At 39.4% G+C, this 25,002-nt stretch overlaps 1 protein-coding gene across 3 annotated transcripts in view; it reads right to left on the bottom strand.

The window, feature by feature from the left end:
* Nucleotides 1–25,002, bottom strand: part of PUDP (pseudouridine 5'-phosphatase) — an 88,390-nt gene that overhangs the window by 9,839 nt on the left and 53,549 nt on the right. For all 3 annotated transcript variants that reach the window (XR_014492528.1, XM_083362709.1, XM_083362708.1), the window contains 2 exons: nucleotides 23,218–23,436; nucleotides 16,332–16,561 (listed from right to left, as the gene is read on the bottom strand). Coding sequence is in view for 2 of the 3 variants with exons in the window: in XM_083362709.1 (XP_083218835.1) it covers nucleotides 16,332–16,561; nucleotides 23,218–23,436 (449 nt within the window). In the remaining variant the exon portion in view is untranslated. The remainder of the gene's footprint in view (nucleotides 1–16,331; nucleotides 16,562–23,217; nucleotides 23,437–25,002) is intronic.

Below are 25,002 nucleotides of genomic sequence, written 5' to 3'. Positions count from 1 at the left end.
AGTATACTTAGCAAGACATACCACAAAGTAGACCACAACCTACTTCTTGGTGAACTAGAAAAATGTGGGATAGACAGCATCACTAACAGATGGATTTGTAACTGACTGACAAACTATACTCAGTGAATAATCTTTAATGGTACTACATCTACATGGAGGGAAGTAAGCAGTGGGGTACCACAAGGTTCCGTCTTAGGCCCAAAACTCTTCAATATCTTCATAAATGACTTAGATGAAGGAATAGAAGGAGAACTCATCAAACTGGGAGATGACACTAAGCTGGCAGGAACAGCCAAAAGCCCCCAAAACAAGCTCAAGATAAAAAAAATATTTTGGCAGACTTGAACAATGGGCCCTATCCATCAAAATGAAATTTAATGTGCAGAAAATCAAGGTTTTTACACCTGTGCAGGAAAAACCAAAGGTACAAGTAGAGACTAGTTGAAACCTGGCACAAAAACAGTAACTGTGAGAGGGACCTTGGAGTCCTAGTGGATGATCTCTTGAATATGAGTCAACAGTGTATGGCGGCAGCCAAAGACGTTAATACAATCCTTGGTTGTATAAACAGAGACATAGAATCAAAATTATGTGAAGTATTAGTATCGATTTATAAAGACCACACCTGGAAAACTGAATCAAGTTTTGGTCATCACGTTACAAAAAGATGTTGATTCTTTGGAAAAAGTACAAAGAAGAACTAAGATGATTGAAGGCCAGGAGACTAAAACATATGAAGAATGGTTGCAGGATTTGGGTTTGGCTAGTCTAGAGAAAAGAAGGACTAGGGGGAACATAATAGCAGTATTCCAGTATTTGAGAAGCTGCCATAAAGAGGAAGGGGTCAATTTATTTTCCAAAGCACCAGAGGGCAGGAGAAGTAAAAAATGGATGGAAACCTATCTAGGAAAGAAGCAACCTGGAATTAAGGAGAAACTTCCTAACATTGAGAACAATTAACCAATGGAACAGCTTGCCTTCAGATGTTGTGGGTGGAGGTTTTTAAGAAAAGACTGGGCAACCACCTATCTTAAATGGTATAAGGGTTCCTCTTGAGCAAGGGGTTTGGACTAAAAGACCTCCAAGGTCCCTTCCAGCTCTTTTCTGATTCAAATGGTCCTCTATTCTACAAAAACCAATGACCAGGCATCATGTCAAAGCTTAGGGGCAAAAATTGATATCAAGACCCGAGGTCACTGCCTTATGAAAAATTAAATCTCAACTTATTATGTGGCATGAAAGGAGAAGGAAATCTAACATGATCAAAAGCAGATTTTCCATGTCAGTGTTAATAGTTATTAGTAAAACATGATAAATCATATACATTTAACAGTTTGAAGCCCCTTACAAAATTTAACATGGCCAATAGTGTATTGTTTTGCTAACAATGTCAATGTAAAATTTCTAATGCTATTCCAATAAGAGTTGTCACTAAAACCCAAGTACAATCGTTGAACTACATCTGTTCTTTTATTTATGTATTGCCAATGTGGCGTATTTCGAAACAAATATTTTATTTAAGCCATCCTTTTCTTATATTAAACAATACAATTGTCAGGTCCACATAGATCCCTTTCAGGATGTTGCCATTCTGGTGGGAGGGGGAAACCTTGGGGCTTTCTGTGATGTTTCTATTTTACGTTGTTCCTCTTTTGCTTTAATGTATCTTCCTGGGAAATGGGAGGGGGAGGGATGAGCAGATGGTCCCACATCTCCTTTGTCTCATCTCTGGAGAACCAAGGTTGTGGCACCTGAGAACAACTTTTTATCACCTTCTCAGCTCGGAATTCTCACACCTTCGTACCTCTGGATTGGCTCCCAATGGACTGGGCAGTTGGGAGGGGTCTAAATAATGGTTTAACCTAACGTTTTCGCATGGGAATTTAAAATCCTGCCTGTCTTCTCTGCAATCACTAACTCTCAATAAAAGATCCTTTTGAAATGATGCTTGTTTCAAGAGTTCAAATTTCTTAAGGGAATAGCTAAGGCTATTTATTTATTAAACAATAAATACATATGTGAATTTTTAATTTTTTTAAAATCCCATTTATATCCCGTCCTTCTCCGAAGACTCAGGGCGGCTTATAATCTAAAGTACAAATCAATGTGCTTAGCAATAGCCTTCATTCTATGTATATGCCTGCTTATTAGTGCTTTCGGGGGGGCCCCAAGGGGCATTTTTACAGTCAGCTTATTGCCCCCAAATTAATTGAATTCATTTTGTTCATAATATACTTGCATTGTCTTTGTTCTCTTCCCATTGTTGTTATGTGCAGATTTTTATACTCCATTTTCTGCAATCTCCTACAGTTTCCGGTACTAATAAAAAAGTAAAAAAATCAGTGATTCCACATTTATAAAATGAAAATATGAGACAATTACAATGAAAGTCAGACCTTACACACACACACACACACACACACACACACACACACACACACATATTCCTTGATAAGATTAAAAATATGAATCCCAGGCATGTTAAAATTAACAAACAACTGAACACTGGGATAGAATTAAAAACTAAAACAGTTTTTATTGCTGAAAAACCAAGCTTTCATTGGCCAACTGCCAACGTCGTCAGGATGGAGATGCTGGGGTGGGGAGATTCCGTTTATACTGTTGGTGTCTGCACTCTGCTCATGGAGCATGCTCAGATCTGTTTGTTGAGGTCTGCTGTATTTCTTTGAGTTGTTGCGCATCCGTTTTTGGGATGTATTTGTCTCTGGGTATCTGTTGTTAAAAGTGAATTGTTTATAGCTCCATGTGTTGTAGCCATAACTCTGGTCATTGTCCATGTTCTCATGCCAGGGATCTTATTTATTTATTTATTTATTTATTTATTTATTTATTTATTTATTTATTTATTTATTTATTTATTTTAATTCCATTTATATCCCGCCCTTCTCCGAAGACTTCAGGGCGGCTTACAAGCTTAGCAGTAGCCTTCATTCTATGTATATGCCTGCTTATTAGGGCTTTCACACACCCCCAAGCGGCATTATTACAAAGTCAGCTTAATTGCCCCCAACAATCTGGGTCCTCATTTTACCTACCTCGGAAGGATGGAAGGCTGAGTGTGTTCGACATTGCAGAGTGGTTGTGTGCTGGTGCAATCTTGGATTTGATGCAATGAGGTAATTTGTGAATTCTTGTGCTGTTTGTCTTCATGTCGTGCACGTCATTGCTCTTCCCAATTTCTTAGTGCCTGGTATGCAGGGGGGAGGTCTATATGCCGGTTGATGGAGGAGTGGTTTGAAAACCAAGCTTCCTTAAACAAGCGGCCGCCTTTAGTGTTGTTGCTGGCAATTGCCTCAGTCCCTGCTAAATTAAAGGCATGGTTGTGTGTAGCCATGTGTGTCCACACCTATGAACGTTGTTCTTGTCTTCTAATAGCAAGCTTGTGTTCATGCACCTTAGTCCTCAGTCGTTCTGCTGTCTCCCCAATGTAATTGCAATTGCAATTCTGGCATGATATCTTGTATACGACCGAGGCTTTTTCTTCATTGGGGAGTGGATCTTTAGGGCGCATGACAGAAGCTCGTAAGGTCCGATCAGGTCTGTGAGCAACACCGACTTTGTGAGGGGTTAGTATGCGCGCTGTGGCCTCGGATACACCATGGATATAAGGCAGTGTTATCCGTGATGTTAAGGCATTGTCACATTCATGGCGGGTAGGTTCACATATATATATGTTAAGTATTTGTCAAGTCTTTTGAATACCTTGCTGGTTAAATCTTCTTTCCTGTTTCAGCCTAGCCCAAAGCTATCCGCAGGCTATAGTCACAACTTACGACAGTTCATTATTTGTGTAAATTATTCAAATTGCTAATAAAGAATTAGGGAGGCTGATATGGCCATTTCGAACTTATTTTGTTCTCATCAGTCAGTCATACCCTTTATCTGAGATTCGAACCTGGGTTATTGTTTGCAGCTTAGTCATCACACAGCCCATTCCCCAAGTTGTCACAACACAAAAGACTAATGGGCACACAGCCAACACCTCAGCCACACAGGATGTTACAAAACAGCCGACTAAGCTGCAAACAATAATTCCATCATCCAATCAGGATGTAACAACACAGCCAACCAACCCACTTACAGCAACAAAGCTAGCACCACACACAACCCCATCAATATAGAGAGACGGCAGCTCTGATCACACTTTGCTCACACAAGCATGAAGCCGAAGACACCAGCCTAAAGATGACCAGTGGGACCTCATCGAAATGTTGCCAAGACACTCTCAATCTTACACAGGAAAAGACCCAAATACGCCAAGATCTACATACCTGTACCCATGAAACTCTATGAAAACAAATATATATGTTAAATTCAAAATATGTATTTTATGTATTGTATGATTTGATCAATATGTAGCAATGCTACCTATTAACTACTGAAAATAATTGAAGTATTATCATAATATCTCATTACTGTTATTGTTAAAGATAGAGTAGAGTAGAGTAGAGTAGAGTAGAGTAGAATAGAATAGAATAGAATAGAATAGAATAGAATAGAATAGAATAGAATAGAATAGAATAGAATAGAATAGAATAGAATAGAATAGAATAGAAGCTGGAAGGGACCTTGGAGTCTTCTAATCCAGCCCCCTGCTCAAGCAGGAGAACCTATACATTTCAGACAAGAGACTGTCTAATCTCTTCTTAAAGACCACGATTTCTGAAGGCAAGTTGCTTTTCTCTGAACTTTTTCCAAAGTCTCAACATTCTTTTGTAGTATTGGTTGCAGAATTCCAGGTATGGTCTTACCAGGGTTTTATAAAGCAGTATTAATACTTCATGTGATCTTGATTCTATGCCTCTGTTTATACAACGCAGGACTGTATTAGCTTTTTTGGCTGCTGCCGAACACTGCTGGCTCATGGTCAAGTGATCATCCACTAGGACTCCAAGGTTCTTCTCACAGTTACTGTTTTTGAGCCAGGACTCTCCTAATCTGTACTTATACCTTTGATTTTTTTCCTGCCTAAATGTAAAACAATGCTTTTCTCTATATTAAAATTCATTTTGTTAGATAGAACCCATTGTTCAAGCTTGTCAAGATCTTTTTGGATCCTGAGTTTGTGTTCTGGGATGTTGGCTATTCCTGCCAGTTTAGTGCATCTGAAAATTTGATGATTTCCCCTTCTATTCCCTCATCTTAAGTCATTGATGAAGATATTAAAGAGTACTGGGCCTAAGACAGAGCCTTGTGGTACCCCACTGCTTACTTCTTTCCATGTGGATGTAGTACCATTGAGGACTACTCACTGAGTATGGTTTGTCAGCCAGCTACAGATCCATCTGGTGATGATGTTGTCTATCCCACCTTTTTCTAGCTTACTAAGCAGCAGGTCTACTTTGTCAAATGCCTTACTGAAATCAAAGTATACTATGTCCACAGCATTTTGCTGGTTTACTAATTTAGTCAATTTATCAAAGAAGGAGATAAGATTTGTTTGGCATGAGCTTTTTTTGACAAACCCATGCTGGCTACCTGTTATAAATTTCTTTGCTTCTAGTTGTTTGCACATCTGTTTTTTGATTATCTTTTCCAGGCTCATCCCAGGTATTGATGTTAGACTGATTGGACTGTTGTTTCCTGGGTCTGTTCTCCCCTCCCCCATTCTTGAAGATGGGAACCACATCAGCTCTTTTCCAGTCATCAGATACTTCCCTGGTGCTCCAGGATTTTTGAAAGATATGGTGCAGTGGTTCTGAGGTAACATCTGCCAGCTCCTTCAGAACTCTGGGATTTAATCTGTTGGGTCCCAGTTATTCATAGTTGTCAAGGTCGGATAGTTCTCTTACCATTTTCTTGCTTATTTTAATTTTTGTTTCTAGTTTGTCTTTTGCAATAGGTTTTTTTTTTATGTTGGGCTATAATTTCTTTTTGTATGAAAACTGATGCAAAGAATGAGTTAAGCAGCTGTTTTCTCCCTGTTGCCTGTTATTTCCTTGCCATCTTCTCTGTTTAGTGGACCTACAGTTTCCTTGACATTTTTCTTGTTATTAATATGTTGAAACATTTTTTTATTGTCTTTGATTTCTGTTGCAAGTCTTCATTCATTCTGAGCCTTTGCTTTCCTGACTTCAACTTTGCATGTTCTGGCTGTCTGCTGGTAATCAGCCTTAGTTATATGTCCCTCTTTCCATTTTTTGTGCTTATCCTTTTTCCTTTCAGAGAGCTTTGTGTAGCCCTGCTGATTTCTTCTTGCCTTGCTTGTTTTTCTTTTTCAGTGGTGTTGTGCTGGACTGGTCTTTTATGATAGCATTTTTCAATTTCCCATGCTTCTTGAGTTGTTTTCTCCTTTAGGATTTTTGTCCATGGAATCTTTCCTAGGTTCTCTCTGAGTTTGTTAAAATCAGCTCTTTTGAAGTTTAAGACTCTGGTTTGATTATTTTCTATTGATTGTGTTTGCATTATATTGAATTTCAGTATGATGTGGTCACTGTCACCCAAGGTTCTGGCAACTTCAACTCTGTCTATCATTTCTTTTCTATTAGTAAGAATTAGATCCAGTATAGCTTTACTTCTAGTTCCTTCCTCCACCTTCTGGATGATAAACTTGTCAGCTAGGTTGGTTAAGAATCTGTTTAATCTCCCACTTGCTGCAGAGTTTGTCTCCCAGTTGATATCTGGATAGTTGAAGTCTGCCATTACTATTGCGTATGCTTCCTACCTACTTTTGTTAAGTAGTTGGCAAAAAGTTCATCTATTTCTTCTGATTGGTTGGGTGGCCTGTAGAAAACCCCTATGTCAATGTCACTTTTCCCCCCTTTTATATGTGCATTTCTGTAAATATGTAAATATGCAGTGTGGTCTTACATATAGTGCAACTCCCCCTCCTCTTTTTGTAGATCTATTTCTTTTGAACAATTTGTATCCATTCATCATTACATTCCAGTCATGGGTTTCATCCCACCAGGTTTCTGTAATGCCAACTATGCATACCCACCCTTGTGTACTATTGCTTCTAGTTCACCTGTTTGTTCTCTAAGCTTTGAGCATATGTATATAAGCATTTAAGACTTTTATCCCTGTCTGTGGGTATGTTTCCTGCATCTCCTGATTGTTATTTGAGTTTTTCTTTTTTCTCATCACTCCCTACCTCATTGTTTGATTTGTTTTCTTGGGATTTATGTCTGGTTTAGTGTACTAGAGATTCTAAAGATTGGTCACCCTTTCTCCCCCCCCCCCCATTTTAGTTTAAAGCCTGCTTATCAGTTGGGCCAATCTTTTTCCAAGTACATGTTTCACTGTTTTCCCATCCCTTGTCAAGAGTCCTTCTCGTAGGAAATGCAGTCCATGGTCCAGGAATATTAAGCTGAAAAGCATGAGAACAGGGTCCCCTTCCAGACTGGGAATTTCCCATCACTTAGCAAAAAGTTGTAGATTAGAGCGAAAGCAAAGAGCCTTTTAAAGAAAGCAAAGGTAAATGCATGAATGGACGTGGAATTATGTAACAGTGACTTGTCCAATCAGGCTAAAAATGCTTGTGGTAATGGTTGTGTCATCTCTCAACCCCATCATGCACACTTTACATCAATTGCTTTGCCCATTTCTGGCTGTTTCCTGCAGATCAGAGTCCACACTCTCTTCAGACTAAAAGTCCATCTCAAGACACTCACTTCAATCATGGTTGAGGGCAAAATCCCATATTTGCTTCTTTGTTCCCTCTCCTCTAAGACAGTCCAGGGACCCAACCATCCAGAGGCAATAGAAGGGATTTGAACCCTGCCAACACAGGCAGTTCTTATGTATGGAAGAGGTCCATTCCCTCTCCATTCCCTCTCCATCAGTAGAACTGACAGCAGCAATAGAGAAGTAAAATACTACCTCACCAAAAAGACTGACCCTTATCTACAAGGTAGCAGGCACAAAAACTGATGGCAATCAACAATGGAACGCATTACCCCAGCAAACAAGCTGACTGTCAGAACCCATTCCTATTTCACTTCTATCTATCCCCTCTGACCCAAAATCAAATCTCACCTTTCCCTGAGTTCTGCCATACACCCAAGGGGGAGGGAGAATGTGCCTGCGGGGTTATTGCCTTTGCTTCTTATTTCCACTACAGTGTAAACTTTTGCTTCATTTATTGCCTCTGTGTCCACTACCCACCCGCTGCAATGTAACAATTTGCTTCCTGCATTATCTCTCTCTCTCTGAACTCTGCTTCCTGCGTTATCTCTCTCTCTCTGAACTCTATCTCTCTAAACTGTCAGCTAGAACAAGGGAGGAAATAAGGAATGTAACCTCAGTGCCTGGTTTATGTCTACGCTCCCAGAGGAAGGTGTGAAGAAGCTGCCGACCATCGCTGCATGAGCTGGCGACGGGCCAATGTTATCTCCCCTTTTCCCATGATGAACTTAACACTGGGGATTGGCCGTCCCATACCGGGCAGGTGGACTATGGGGTGGGGTCTTGTTTGGGGATACTTTAATCTATTGTTCAGCACGGGAAAACTCAGATCCTGTCTATTATGCCTGCTATCAACTTCTCTTAATAAAAGTTCCTGTTGGGAGAAATTGTTAACAAGAGTTCTGCTTTCTTAAGATGTGGGATTGAAGTGGTTCCTGACATTAGACAGGATCTGCAGTAATAGTCAACCTGGAAGAAAGACTCTTACTGGGGGACTTTGCAAAATCTACAATGTCAGACAACGGGGCAGGGAATGAAGGACCCACCACGAAGGGGGAGTCCTTCCTCCAGGTGGGACCCTGCCAGCTGTCGGGATCCGAGACATCCTACTCCTAAGAAGGGGTGGAAATGCGCAGCCACAAACCTTAGTGGTCGATGGGCGTTGGGAAGACGAGTGGGACAAGAGATCGAAAAAGGTGAGCCTGAGACAAGGGAGCCACCAATCCAAATGGAAGCAAGAAATGGAGAAATCCCTACAACTTAGCAAAGAGGAAGAAAATGGTGCGCAGCACTCGAACTGGCTCCTAGAGAAAGCTATTGACCTGATGAAACAAACCCTCGGCTCTCTCGGGAATGATAAACCTGAGCCCCGTGGCCGCACTAATACCTTGAGCTGCAGCCAAAGAGACACTGAGGGGGAATCAATCGGAAGCTGAAGTCTTGGGGACATCCACTGAGACCGCTGAGATAGCAGCTACTGCTTCAGCAGCCCCCATTCCCCGCCGACCCATAGGTGCCGATCAGGATGGGAGACAACACTGTCAGTGGTGAAGGTACTGATCCATCCAAAGATTCTGGCTGCTGGACGTGAAATTCAGGGGACAGTTGCAACGCTTGGGGTTCTTCCTAACCCAAGTCCTTAGCTACATGGAAGAATACAGACGAAACATCCCCAGTGACAAAACCTGTATCTGCATCATGCAGTCTACTCTGGATGGGGTGGCCGCAGACTGGATGGTGAACCTTCATGATTCCAATGCCCCAGAGCTCCACAACTTCAACCACTTCCTGTCCTCTCTGAGAAGGCAACTCGAGAAATCCCTGGCTGACCGAAAAGTCCATGAGAAGATCAAAACAGTGAGGCAAGGCAGACACCTGGTTGCCGAATATAAACAAGAATTCCGGGCCATCGACATCAAACTGAACTGGCCAGAACACAACCTCCTTAGCCACTTCAAAGATGGCCTAAACTACAACCTGTATGATGCTTGCCTGCCTCGAGGGGACCCATGCCAAATCGAATGGTACGTCATGGTGGAGGAAGCAGAGATCGACCTACTGAAGAGGAAGACCATGGGGCCGCTTGCCTCCTGAGCCGTCGTGAGAACCATCAAAACCACCAGCCACGGCCAAGAAGTCAAAAGGCTGTTTCAAATGTGGGAGAGAGGGGCATTGCACTGTAAAGTGCCACTCAAAAGTCCCTCAAAACAACACAGATCAATCACCAGCTAGAAACTCAGGGAAGTCCCCATCCAAGCCACGAGAACCCACCATGAGGGCAACAGAGGCTGTGGAGACCCCACCCTCTGCCAAGCGTGGGCAGGGAACTCTGGCCTACACCACAAGGGTGGTGGATACCTCAGACAACTCAGAAAGCGAACCCCTGGTAAGTAAACCCATTGCGCCCATCCTCAAGACAGTGACTATATTAGCCCTCCCCATGCCCGAAGCTGTCAAAGTGAAAGCCCGATACTAGGGGGGAACATGGGTAACCTGGTGAGGAGGCTGAAACAGCTGATCTCGTTCGGCAAATTAGAGGAGTACATAGCGGGGGGGGGGTGCCAGATACCCTAGACAAATCATGGCAAACCTTTCAGAGACCGAGTGCCCAAACCGCAACCTAAAACCCACATGTATTGCTGGGTGCCGAGTGGGCATGGCCCACTGGAAGAAAATTCAACTTAGGGTTAGGGTTAGGTCACCATGAACTCATACAGGAAAATGGACATTGCCAACTAACTCAGAGTGCTTGGGTATGGTTAGGAGGGCACTAACTTTTCTAGGCTGCCCTATCTATGTTTCCTGGTAAATAAGCCAATAAATTGCCAATAAGCTGAACTGGCCGGAAGACATCCTCCTTAGCCATTTCAAAGACGGTCTAAACTATGGCTTGTATGATGCTTGCCTGCCTAGAGGAGACCCACATCGACTCGATGAGTGGTATGTCCTAGCAGAGGAGCCTGAACTTAATTCTTAACCATTTCATTATCCTGGATTCTCCAAAACAACCAGGAATTGCTTTGGCTCAACTACACTTATAAACATTCCTGCTTGGAAGAGATAACAATATTATTTTTGGGTTGCTAAAATTAACAGTTATTCTTATTTGACAAACAAATTCCATTAAGTTTATTTAATATTATAATTGTTGATCACACCACAATAACTTGTACTAAAAACAATTTGAGACTTAAAAACATTCACATTTTACAAAAGGCAAAAAATATTGTCTCATGATAAAGCTTTTGGATTATTTTCTTTTGATATACAGGACATCCAGACTGTAAGGGAAAATATATCTGAATGATCCAGTTAACAGCAGCCTCACTAAAGTATTAACAAATACATGCATTTTAAACAGCTATAATATTTGCAGTTTTATGCTGTGAAAACTATCTGAAGAACTATGCTTTTTTAAAAAAAACATTGCTTATTTTGGTTCCCCAAGGAGTATGTAAACTGAATACTTTTTCACTGTCCAAGAAGATTTAGAGTGAAAAATCACACAAGATTAAGTATTAGAGGAGGAAATGTGTTATTACAAAATTAATTTTTTTTCAAATATTCTAATAAAGTAATGCCTTTTCACCAATGTTTGGCTATACTGGATGGGAATTCTGGGAAATATAATCCTAATATATCAACAGATTATCAGGTTAAAAACTAACTATATTTCCACTGTTCTGGTTTTTTTTTTAGTTTCCCCCCTTAGTCACATTCTTTTAACAAATTATTTTATATAATTAATTCATATTATTTAATCTAAAATAACATATAGTATTGTATTTCTTTTCTCCTTTCTTTTCTCCTTGAAAACAGAGTTAAATCCCTGCAACCTGTATATATATTTTTAGTCCAACTATTGTGTTTGTGTTCTAGATCAGGGCTTTTCAACCAGTGGTACGGGTACCACCTGTGATACATTGGCACCTGGCAGGTGGTACACGTCCATCCTAGAAAAGTGGTAACGGGGCAGGGGAATGAGCTGAACCGGTGGTAGCACTGCACAAGCCTGAGCGAGAGATGGCTGGAGCTGCAGGGCTGTCAGGGCTCAGCAGAAGCGCCAGGATCAGTGCCAGGCTCAAGCTGGAGCTCGGTGCTGATCCTGGCACTTCTGCTGAGCCCAGAAGAAGCGCAGATCAGCTGGAATGTTGCAGCATCTCCAGGGTCTTGTGATTTACACTCAGATGCTTGGCAACTGATTCAGATTTATGATGGTCACAGTATCCCAGGGTCATGTGAAGTGACCAAAACCTGCTGCAACCACCCAGTAGAGCGGAGGGGGGGGGAATAAAAACCAAACACCTCTCACACCCCACCCCCACTGCCAATCATCAACAGAAATGCTCATAACAATGAAAACCTCGGGCAGGAGGAAGGTGTCTTGCTCGGCTGTGGCTTGGGGGGCACTTTTTTCAGTGTCATTGTAACTTCGAACAGTCACTAAGCAAACTGTTGTAAGTCGAGGACTACCTGTACTTTATCACTTTTTTCCTTTTTTTTTTTTGGTCATCAAGTTTTTGACACCTTGCTAGGCGACTGGTGGTATTCAGATGTTGCCATATCCTAAATGTGGTACAATGAGTGAAAATGTTGAAAAGCTCTGTTCTAGATAATGTTTAGAAGAATCTGGGAGCAAGATGAGGAATCTCCAACAAATTGCACTGGCAGAATACAGGTAATCCTTGACTTACAACAGTTCATTTAGTGCCTGTTCAATGTTACAATGGCACTGAAAAACGTGATTTATGATAGTTTTTCACAATTACAAACTTTGTAGCATCCCCATGGTCATGTGATCACAATTGAGATGCTTGGCAACTGATTCATAGTTATGACGGTTGCTGTGTCCCAGGATCATGTGATCATTATTATTATCATTATTAAATTATCAGGGATAATTTAATCTTTTTAATTGTCTTTTAACTTTTGTATTTTGTATTGGTGTCATTTTAAAATGCCCTGTAAACCGCCCTGAGTCCTTCGGGAAAGGGCGGTATATAAATCTAATAAAATTAAAATTAAATTAAATTAAATTAAAATCTTCTGGCAAACAAAGTCAATGGGGAAACCAGATTCATTTAACAAACAGGTTACATAGCAGACGTTTTCCTGAATAATAAATCTAAATTGAGAACCCAGCTCATAAATGACATTATAGGCCAACATATCAGCTAAAATAGATTGGACAGAAGTAGATTGGACAGTAGATTGTCGAAGTAGATTGGACAGAGCTTTAATATTCAGATATATCTATGGATCTAGAAGTTTATGCTGTGTTTGGAAAAATGCATTGATAATTCATAGATTTAATGATCAAAACAGATGGGAATTAAATAAAGGTTGAAGGGATTTCAGGAAAACTTCAGAGAGGAGAGCTTATAGGGTTGTTAATGTTTGCTAAAGAAAAGGTTCAAATTTCATATATTTTTTCTTTTCTTACATCTATTTCTTTTTTCTTCTTTTCTGTTTCTTTATGTAAAATTTATTTTACATAACTTTATGTAAAATGTTTCTTGTCCTTTATGTAAAATTCTTAATAAATATAATAAATAAATAAAGGAAGTATTATTCTAGTATTTTACAGATTACTTTGGTTTTTTTTACTTCTACTAGACATTTATTCAAAAAATGTTGCTAGAATTCTTAAAAAATTACTGAGAAAATCTTGAATTTTTTTTACATTCAGAGAATAAATGTTACTTACAAAAAATACAACTTAAATTTACATCTTATATATTTGCCACTTCTAACTGTTGTTTTTTGTGTCATCTACTGTATATTTTGTTGAAGTTCTAGTGACTATTTACAAATACAGTCTATATAAATCTATCAAAGTGCAGAACTGTCCTAATTTTGTGGGGAAATGTATGTTTATTAAACAGTGTTATGTGGAACCTAAAAGATATTCTATTTTTTTTTCTTTTATTCAAATACAAATAATACAAACATAACACATACAAATCTAAATAAAAAACAGTATAAAGAAGTACAAATACTACAGTGCACCCACACCTCTGGAAACCATTTTTATTACCTATATTTCTTCTCATATAACAACTAACAATATACAATATATTTCAATTGTGCCCTTATCCCCTCCAAAACAGCATATATTCTTGAGCAGGTTTATTCCCTTTGCCTTCCACCAAGACTGTTTTTATAAAATCATCCCATATTTCATTATAATTTACTTTAATCATCCCTTTTTTAAATTTAATTTGTTATCATTTATTGCCATATTCCATATTTCATTATACCACTCATTTCTTTGAATAACCCAATTCCGTCTCCAATATTTAACCATCACTAATCGAGCTGCCATTATAAAATTTACAATCAATTCCTTTTTTGCTTCATTTATATCTTCTTTTTCCGCCAGTAACAGTAATGCAATCCTCAGTGACATATCTAAATTTACCTTCAAAAGTTCTCTAATTTCCCTAAACACCATGTCCCATATCTTTTGTGTGCTATCACAATCCCACCACATATGTTTATGCAGGTGAAACTCAAAAAATTAGAATATCGTGCAAAAGTTCATTTATTTCAGTAATGCAACTTAAAAGGAGAAACTAACATATGAGATAGACTCATTACATGCAAAGCAAGATAGTTCAAGCCATGATTTGTCACAATGACGAAGACAACTATCCATCCAAAGATTCCCACTGCTGGATATGAAATTCGGGGGAGAATTGTGACACTTGGGGTTCTTCCTAACCCAAGTGCTCAGCTACATAGAAGAATATCCCCAATGACAAAGCCCGTATCTGTATTGTGCAATCTGCTCTGGATGACGTGGCTGCAGAATGGATGGAGGACCTTCATAATTCCAATGCCTCAGAGCTCCACAACTTAAACCATTTCATGTCATCATTGAGAAGGCGATTTGAGGACCCCCTGGCTGACCGAAAAGCCCATGAGAAGATCAAAACAGTCAAGCAAGGCAGAAACCCGGTAGCCAAACATATGCAAGAGTTCCAGGCCATCGCCAGCAAACTGAACTGGCCGAAAGTCATCCTCCTTAGCCACTTCAAGAATGGCCTAAACTATGATCTGTACGATGCTTGCCTACCCTGAGGGGACCCACGCTGACTAGACAAATGGTACGTCCTGGCAGAGGAAGCAGAGATCGACCTCCTGAAGAGGCACCACCGAAGAAAACCATGGGCCCGCTCACTCCCTGAACCGTTGCGCGATCCAGCAAAACTGTCGGCCAATGGCCAAGAAATTAACAGGCTGTTTCAAATGCGGGAGAAAGGGGCATCATGCCATAGAGTGCCGCTTGAAAGCCCCTCAACACAACCCAGATCGATCATTGGCCAGAAAATTAGGGAAGTCCCCAGCCAAGCGACAGAGGCTGTAAAGTCCCCACCCTCTGCCAAATGTGGGAAGGGAATTCCAGCCTTCACCACAAAGGCGACGGATTCCTCAGACAACTCAGAGGGCGAACCCATGGTAAATGGAACCATCGTGCCCATCCTCAAGACAGTGACTATATTAGCCCCCTCCATGCCAGAAGCTGTTAAAGTGAAAGCCCTAATAGACTCTGGCTGCACCCACTGCCTCATTAGCCCAACGCTAATGGAGAACTTGGGCATCCCAGTGATGAGACTGAAACAGCCAATCTCGATCGGCAAGTTAAATGGGTCCATAGCAGGGGGGGTGCCAGCTACCCTAGCTACTTTACCAATCCACCAATCTCTGGGGGAACCACGAGGAAGACAAAACGTTTGTAGTAACCCCAGGCATGGAATGCCCAGTGATCCTAGGGCTGGCGTGGCTAAAGAAGTAGGACCCCTGGGTAGATTGGAGAACAGCAGAGCTCAGATTCCTGAAAGGGGACCGCATGAAATCGACACCCCAAGAAGACCTACCAAATCCAAGAGTGGAGATAGTGTTGATGGGAGAGGAAAGGGGGTTACCCAAAATACTGAGACCTTGCTGAGATTTTCAGTGGGTCGGACACGACTTCGCAGCTAACAACAACAACAAAGTTTCAACCCTATGCCAGAACTAATCCCAAATGAACCGGAAATCCCCTCGCTGAAAGAATGGATTGCACAATTGCGAAACACCTGGCCAATTGTTAGGAAAGCTTTAGACAAAGCTAGGCAAGCATACAAAGTACAAGCAGACAAAAAGAGAGTCGAACCCACACCATTCAGTGTAGGAAAAATGGCAACTAGAAAAGGCGGTGGGGGGGGGAGAATTACAACCCTCCAGGATCTTGTTTGTTTCTCCTAAGGAAGTGTGAGGAGTTGTGGAAATGATCATGCTGCAAACTTGATGGACCTACCAGCTGGAGCTTGGCTGATCTGGAACTGACCAAATGAACTGTGGGGTGGAGTTTGCTTGGGGGCACTTTAGAATTATCGAGATGTAAGGGAATGCCTCAGATCCTGTCTATTATGCCTGCTATCTTCTATTTATTAGTAAAAGATCCTGCTTGGAAAACCCTGTCTCCAAGTGTGCTGCTTTCTTAAGAAGTGGGAAGAGGTGGGTTCTGACAAGACCCGTGCTTTAGAGCAAACAGCAGCCCATCAGTTGTTATTATAAATTATTACATGTTAAAGATCTATCACAATATACTCAAATATCTAACCCCTTTCACATTAAAAAAGATCAAAATATAATAGCTAGGGGGTTTGGTTCTTATTCTATTTTGTGATTATGTTTACCTTTACTGGACATGGAGGAGGATCAAATCTCTTTGCACAAACCAAAAACACATCAGGTTGTGGCTTGCCATGCTTTACTTCAGGGTCATCTCCCAAGACAATATGATGAAATAAACCAAAGAAGTCTTTGTGTTGGCTTGTTTTCATTTCAAATGTCACTCGAGATGAACTAGTAGCAACAGCTGTGGGAATATTATGTTTGTGTAGATGGCGGATTAGTTTTTCAACTCCTGTGTAACAAAGATACACAAATACTTTAAATGCTCTGATGAATATACCCACACAAACATGTACACACTTTTTTCTTACTTTTTCCTATCCCTTTTTTGCCCTACCTTACTTTTACTGGTAAACAACAATTCAAACAATAGTCTTTATTGTTTCTGCCTATATATACAAATATTTAAAGTATCTAATAAAAAGAAAATATTCAAATAGAAAATTCCCAAGTAATACTTTAATAATAAATAAGTTCCTGTTCCCCATGCATATACACACATACAAATATGTGCACATAAAAACATATAAAAGTTGTGAAGATCCACCAACTGATTCTCATTACTGATGGATCAATGGCCATCTCCCTTTCTATAAAGATACTTCTCAATGACACATGGATAAGGCCTCTCTATATAAAACATACACCCCACTGGGACAGGCTCTACATGCTATATGTATTACAATAATGCATAGAAATCCAAGTTGCTGTAGTGGTTAAGGCATCAGGATATAAACCATGAGACTTGAGTTCTAGTTCCATCTTAGATACAAAGCCAGCTGGGTGACCTTGGGCCAGTCCTTGTCTCTCAGCCTTAGGAAAGGAAGCAATGACAAACCACTTATATAGTTTTGCCAAGACAACTGCAGGGACACGTTTAGGTGTCAACACAGACTTGAAGGAACAACAAAAACAACCAAAAAAAAGCAAAGAAAGAGGCCCTGTTTCTATGTCATTTGATCACATGAATATGGAAAAGCATTTTTTGCCTTACACAAAGACAGTAGTAAATTCAATGCCTCAAAGTCCAAAGAAACATAAGTTTCTTAATCTTATACTAATTATTTGAGGTAAAAGGTAAAGGTAAAGGTTCCCCCGCATATGCGTGCTAGTCGTTTCCGACTCTAGGGGCCGGTGCTCATCTCCGTTTCATAGCCGAAGAGCCAGCGCTTGTCCGAGGACGTCTCCGTGGTCATATGGCTGGCATGACTAGACGCCAAAGGCGCACAGAACGCTGTTACCTTCCCACCGTAGTGGTCCCTATTTTTCTACTTGCATTTTTACGTGCTTTCGAACTGCTAGGTTGGCAGAAGCTGGGACGAGTAACTGGCGCTCACTCTGCTACGTGGCACTCGGGATTCGACCCGCCAAACTGCCGACCTTCCGATCGACAAGTTCAGTGTCCTAACCCACTGAGCCACCGCGTCCCTTCAATTATTTGAAGGTGCAAATAAATGTTATTTGTTATTTGTTATTTGTTCTGTTTTACTAAATAATAAACATACAAAGATATTTGGGAAGTTTGGCTTGTTTATTTTGAAATATTCTCGGAACATCATAATCAAAATTTATCAATCTCTCCTCAGCTTGGCTAGAGAAAATTGAAAACTTGGAAAAGACAGAACACTTACAGATTACAAGAAAGAAATTATAATTTTTCAAATGCATTTTACTGTACCTTAGAGGTCCTAATAACTGGCTATTAAATAGTAAAAAAAGAATATGCTCAGATATTATTAAATTATTACAACACATTACAATATTTCTCTAATTATTGGGCTTATTCTTATAATCAGTTATCCTGGGAACAATTACTTTTGTTTCAAGAAATATATTTGCATAAGTACAAATTACAAAATATTGGTATTTGACTTGCTATTGTGAGAAACTTTATTTTTTCATTGTGTAAAACTAGTTTTAAAAATATTTTTCAGCTACTTATACCAAGATACAAACTAGGTGAAAAAGGGAAAATGAATTGCCATAGGTTTCTTATATGAAAAAAAATGTAATCTGCATATTGTTCTGCATTTAAATAGTTTACTGCTCCACATGACTTCATTTTAATGTTTCAAAGAGACCTTTCTCTTGGGCTAAATCCAAAAACAGATATTTTCAAGAAACTTTATTTTCTATAAAACTCATGGAAATAAAAAGTTATTGATTAACATCAAAGTATTAATTTAAATTATGTCAATTTAAATAAATTAAATTTATCACATTTCATTCTTCTAATTTATATCACAGTATTTAATAGGCCTGTTCTAGCAATTAGAACTTTATATATTTGTAACTGAATCTAGCATGTATATTATCTAACCGTAATCCTAGTCCTTTAATTATTCTACTCACATGTTGAGTTATCTTGAGGGACGACAGGAGACAGAATACATGGTCCAAAAGAACTTGTTTATTGGGCAGAGGTCCCGGGCGAAACACCGCCGGGAATCCCCGCTATTTATAGTCAACAACAACACTTGACAACTAAACACATAACCAATAAACTGGCGGGGTTCTCCCGCCAAGTAACAGCGCCCAATCGGAAGAGACCGGCTGAGGTAGGCGCGGCTGACAGCCGGGGTTGTTGCCGGGGCCAGCTGGCAGCTTTGACAGCTCCGGTTGGACTGCGCGTGCGCGGCCCGGCTGGTTTGACAGCTGTCAGTGTACTGCGCCTGTGCATCAGTTGACAGCTGTCAGAATCGGCCGGTTTGACAGCTGTCAGTGTACTGCGCATGCGCGGCAGTTTGACAGCTGTCAGAATCGGCCGCTTGCCGCGTTAGTGGGGGTGAAAGCCGCGGCAGCCTTTTGACGGCTGTCAACGGCTGCCGGAATTCCTTATTGATTGTGAGGGGAATATATATACGTATGCTGAGTACATAACACATGTACTTTACACAAATACAAATTGGAATTGTCAAATTAAGGGACTTCTGTTTGATGTTTTATATACTAATCTTTATTAAACATAATAACTTCAAATAATGTCTACAACCTAGAAAAAGGTTCACGATTATTAAGCAGAACAATTAAACGGTCTTGCTTGATTAGTACATATATATAAATGGCATAAATAAATAAATATTAAATAGTTTCCAAATGTGTCCAAGTGCCTAGTGACTCTGATTTGTAGAAGAATCAGATAATAGATCTGAATGAAAGTATTTTACTCTTATGAACAGGGGGCTATAGATACATGCAGGAAACAACAAATAAATGCAGTTATGTATTAAGGAACATATATATATATATATATATATATATATATATATATTATATATATATATATATATATATATGTATGTATGTATGTATGTATGTATGTATGTATGTGTATGTGTGTATGTATATATGTATATATATATATATATATATATATATATATATATATATGTATGTATGTGTATGTATATATATATATATATATATATATATATATGTATGTATGTGTATGTATATATATATATATATATATATATATATATATATATATATATATATATATATATATGTATGTTTTCGTAGATTCTCGCGGGTGTCTGTATGTGTAGATCTAGAGTCTCGGGTTTCTTCCCACGTTCCTTTCTGAAGATGAAAGGAACCGCCACAACTTTCTGAAGATGAAAGGAACGTGGGAAGAAACCCGAGACTCTAGATCTACATATATAATATATATATATAAACTATGTGAAACCTTTGGGATTACGTGGAGTTTTGCATGAATTGGCCATAAAATGCGCTCTAAACGTCATGTAAGTCACAACAATAGAAAAACACAGTCTGCTTAAAATAATACTACACAGACATTAGCTGTTGTCATGTTTTAATTAAACATAAGATGGAAACATTCACAGTGCAGGGTGGAAAAAGTATGTGAACCCCTAGCCTAATGACTTCTCCAAGAGCTAATTGGAGCCAGGAGTGAGCCAACCTTGACTCCAATCAGTGTGATGATATTGCATGTGTTGCTGACAGCCGTCCTGCCCTTTAAAAACACACACCTGTTTTGGGTTTACTGGTCTCAAGAAACACTGTCTGATGTGAACCATGCCTCGCAGAAAAGAGCTCTCAGAAGACCTATGATCAAGAATTGTTGACTTGCATGAAGCTGGAAAGGGTTACAAAAGTATCTCCAAAAGCCTTGATGTTCATGTGTCCACGGTAAGACAGACTGTCTACAAATGGAGAAAGATTAGCACTGTTGCTACTCTCCCTAAGCGTGGTCGTCCTGTAAAAATGACTGCAAGTGCACAGCGCATAATGCTTAATGAGGTAAAGAAGAATCCTAGAGTGTCATCTAAAGACCTACAGAAATCTCTGGCACATGCTAACATTTTTGTTGACACATCTACAATAAGGAAAACATTAAACAAGAATGGAGTACATGGGAGGACACCACGAAGGAAGCCATTGCTGTCCAAAAAAAATATTGCAGCACATTTGAAGTTTGCAAAAGAGCACCTGGATGTTCCACAGCACTACTGGCAAAATATACTGTGGACAGATGAAACCAAAATTGAGTTGTTTGGGAAAAACACACAACACTATGTGTGGAGAAAAAAAGGCGCAGCACACCATCAAAACCTCATCCCCACTGTAAAACATGGTGGAGGGAACATCATGGTTTGGGGCTGCTTTGCTGCCTCAGGGCCTGGACGGATTGTTGTAATTGATGGGAAAATGAATTCCAGACTTTATCAGGACATTTTGCAGGAAAACGTATGACCATCTGTCCGCCAACTGAAGCTCCGCAGAGGATGGGTGATGCAACAGGACAATGACCCAAAGCATACAAGTAATTCAACAAAACAATGGCTTCAACAGAACAGAATATGCCTTCTGGAGTGGCCCAGTCAGAGTCCTGAACTCAACCTGATTGAAATGCTGTGGCATGGCCTTAAGAGAGCGATTCACACCAGACATCCCAAGAATATTGCTACACTGAAACAGTTTTGTGCAGAGGAGTGGTCCAAAATTACTCCAGATTGTTGTGCAGGTCTGATCTGCAACTACAGGAAATGTTTGGTTGAGGTTACTGCTGCCAAATAAGGGTCAACCAGTTATTAAGTCCAAAGGTTCACATACTTTTTCCACCCTGCACTGTTTCCACCTTATGTTCAATTAAAACATGACAACAGCTGTTTGAGTAGTATTATTTTAAGCAGACTATGTTTTTCTATTGTTGTGACTTACATGACATTTAGAGCGCATTTTATGGCCAATTCATGCAAAACTCCATGTAATCCCAAAGGATTCACATACTTTTTCTTGCAACTGTAACTGGTTAATTTGTATGTGAAAATTGTATCTGACTAAGTCCAAGGGAGGAAGGAAAGCAGAAAGAGCAGATAATCAATCCTGAGGAGTTACAATGAAGAAAATTTGGGACAGCAGGAAATGTGTAGACCAAATTTTTGCTCTTTGATAGATTACTGAGAAGTTTACAAATGTGAAAAAGTAATTTATAGAGCTTCAATGGTATCTTACTGTATGACTTTTGAGTATTTTGCTCTGTAGCCCTAATGGACAGAGTTGCAAAATTGTTGTACTTTTCCAAAAACACTACATCCAGGAAATTATTTTGCTCATGGCATTTCTCCCAAAAGACAAATTTTCAGAGCACTAAATGTTAAGAATATAAAATAGTAATTTTATGGGGTTTTGATAACTCTCTTAATTCAAAAATCTGAGAAATGAACTTCCATTGTTGTGCTACTTTCTGATTAGCTAAAGTTCATTAGAATCCATACCATATAAAACATAAAACAATGTTGCTAAGTATTTGCTAAAATTAGTGATCCATAGAAGTATGAGAGACTTTAAATTATCTTTAATGTTGAAGCAGATTGGAGACTGCATTACTGTTGCAATAACTTCCCAAATTTAGACAAAAATGAAATATAAAAATAAGTTTCATTAAAATCTTTTAAAAAGGTGGACTAATGATACATTATCAAGAGGAAGATAGCACCAGTTTATTGCTTTCGTTTTTGAAAAAGTTTCATAGTATCAGATTCATTATTCATATTTATCCTATGCTCATACATATAAACGTTTATATATGAATTACTAGTTCTAAAGTAAGAAAAAGCACTATATTTTCGGTGTACAAGAAAATAGTTTTCAGAAAAAATATTAATGCATTTTTCAGTAAATTAATCATATTCAACAAACTCTATAAAGTAAGATTTTGCTGCCAATGGTAAGTCCAATGAGTTACCATTATGCCTTTTAAGAAACCATGAGAATGGAAAGGTTAACAGCAGTTTATTGCAGATTCCATGGACTCTTTCCTCTTTCCAGCAGTATTTCACTAGTTTATAAACAACTGCACTGTACTTTTGGAAAAGGTAAAGGTTTGGGATGGATATTTTCTCCACTACCTAGAATAAAAGTTGACAGAAGATACTTTCATCTGAACTTGTCTTTTATTTGGTGTTGGTCAATTCTTCTAATTTCTGCAGAAGCGCATATTGAAAAGCTGGGCATCACCCTGACTTCTCATGCAGATGCTACATATTGTGGCAGAAAAGGTTTTTCTCTTTCAGAACACTGAGATACCTTTATCAAACAAACACACTTTGATCTGCTGATGGAAGGAAGATGACCATCTGTAGTCATATAGTTCAGAAAAAGCCCTCATTATTGCTGACCGGCTTTTTGAAACTGCATTTAGCATAGAAATGATAGCATAGAAAGATTACAGACAAAACAGCTTATTTTTCTATTATCACTTAATTTTTATTATATAAAGATATTATTAGAATATATCACAGTCTTTCTTAAGTTCCAAAGGAATGCTAAGTTAATCAGGCACAAGAAAACAATATCCATTAGACTGAAAATGCAAAGACAATTTGATAAGCACACTAAATTGAAGAAACAAAATACCTGGCATCAACATAGCTGTAGGAAACAATTTTTCTTGCATGATTTTACTTTCATGCAACAGCTCTTCTTTGGTGATTGGGAGGTCTAGTGCATCGCAAATGATTTCTGCTCCTTCCAATGCTTTTTTACCCATTGCTAAGGATTTCACATCCCAGGTGTAGGTTTTCCCAAAACGACTGCAGATTTCTTGGAACACAACAGTATAAAGATGTTCGGTATCTGTGGAACAAAGAAAAGCGGAATTAAAAAGATGTTTTCAACCAAGTCAGCTAGATCAACAAACCAAAAGAGTTGAAATGATATCTAAACAATTTTCTATCCTTTCAAATAGTATACGACAAAAATCCTCAATACTAAATGACATGTCAGAAAAAAGTGGACTATTTATTTATTTTATTTTATTTTAATCCCATTTATATCCCGCCCTTCTCCAAAGACTCAGGGCGGCTTACAATCTAAGCACAAATCAATGTGCTTAGCAATAGCCTTCATTCTATGTATATGCGTGCTTATTAGGGCTTTCGCCCCCCCCCAAACGACATTATTACAAAGTCAGCTTATTGCCCCCAACAATCTGGGTCCTCATTTTACCTACCTCGGAAGGATGGAAGGCTGAGTCAACCTTGAGCCTGGTGGGATGCGAACCTGCAATAATTGCAGGCAGCTGGTGTTACTTAAGGAGGCATTAGCCCACTGCTCCACCAAGGATAGGCAGTCTCACTTAACAACAGTAATTGGGACTGGAAACACCATTATTAAGCAATGAGATCACAAGTCAAATCCTGAGTTTACTAACTTGAAACATTCAAATATACTGTTTGAATCTAAAACTTAAAGTACACCTCCCATTTTGTGTACATCTAGTTATGTTTTCCATATGAACATCTTTTCTTTTCATATTCTAATCTATAAGCCCTAATTTACCATGTACAAATAAATATACCTGTATATCATTGTATTTATTAAAGGACTGTCAGAATCCAGTTTTATTTCATTTCTATCTATCTTCTCTGATTTAAAACCAATTCTTACTATCTCCTGGATTCCGTCATATGACTAAGGGGGAGGGAGGGTATGCATGGGTTTTTACTACTTTCACTTCCTCCATTCATTACAAAGTAACCTTTTGTTGATTCACTTTGGGTCTGCTAACCATAACAATGTGGCCATCAGCCTTTCATCCTATGCCCCTCTGAAACTCTCCTCTTTACCGGCAGAGAGGGAAAAAGGGGGGGAGATGCAACACCTGGGATCTGGGTAAAGACAGGATTGAATGATGGTGCCGATGGACCCGGACTGATGTTATCTTTCCTGGAGTTAACACCTAGAAATCTGCCAGTTTGAATTGCCCAGAAGAACTGGGGGGTGGGGGCCTGCTTGGGAACACTTTAAAACATTGAATGGTGGGGGGATCCCTCAGATCTTGTCTAGCATGCCTACTATCACTTTCTCTTAATAAAAATTCCTGTTGGAAGAGACCATTTCCAAGAGTTCTGTTTTCTTAAGATGTAGATTGAAGTGGGTCCTTACATTAGACAGGATCTGCAAGAATAGTCAACCTGGAAGGGAGAACCTTGCCAGGAGACTTTGCAAAAAATACCATGTAAGACGACGAGGCAGGGAAGGGAGAAACGCTCATGGAGAGGGAGCCTTTTCCCCAACCGAAAACCTGCCAACTGTCAGGATCTGAACTGTCATACACCTGTCATACAATCAAGAAAGATGACCCTGAGACGGGGCCCCAACCAACCAGAATGGAAGCAGGAAATGGAGAAATCCCTGCAC

Source organism: Vipera ursinii (assembly GCF_947247035.1).
Source record: "Vipera ursinii genome assembly, chromosome: 4".
NCBI classification, from domain to species: domain Eukaryota; kingdom Metazoa; phylum Chordata; class Lepidosauria; order Squamata; family Viperidae; genus Vipera; species Vipera ursinii.
This window is presented reverse-complemented; position numbering and strand designations above follow the sequence as displayed.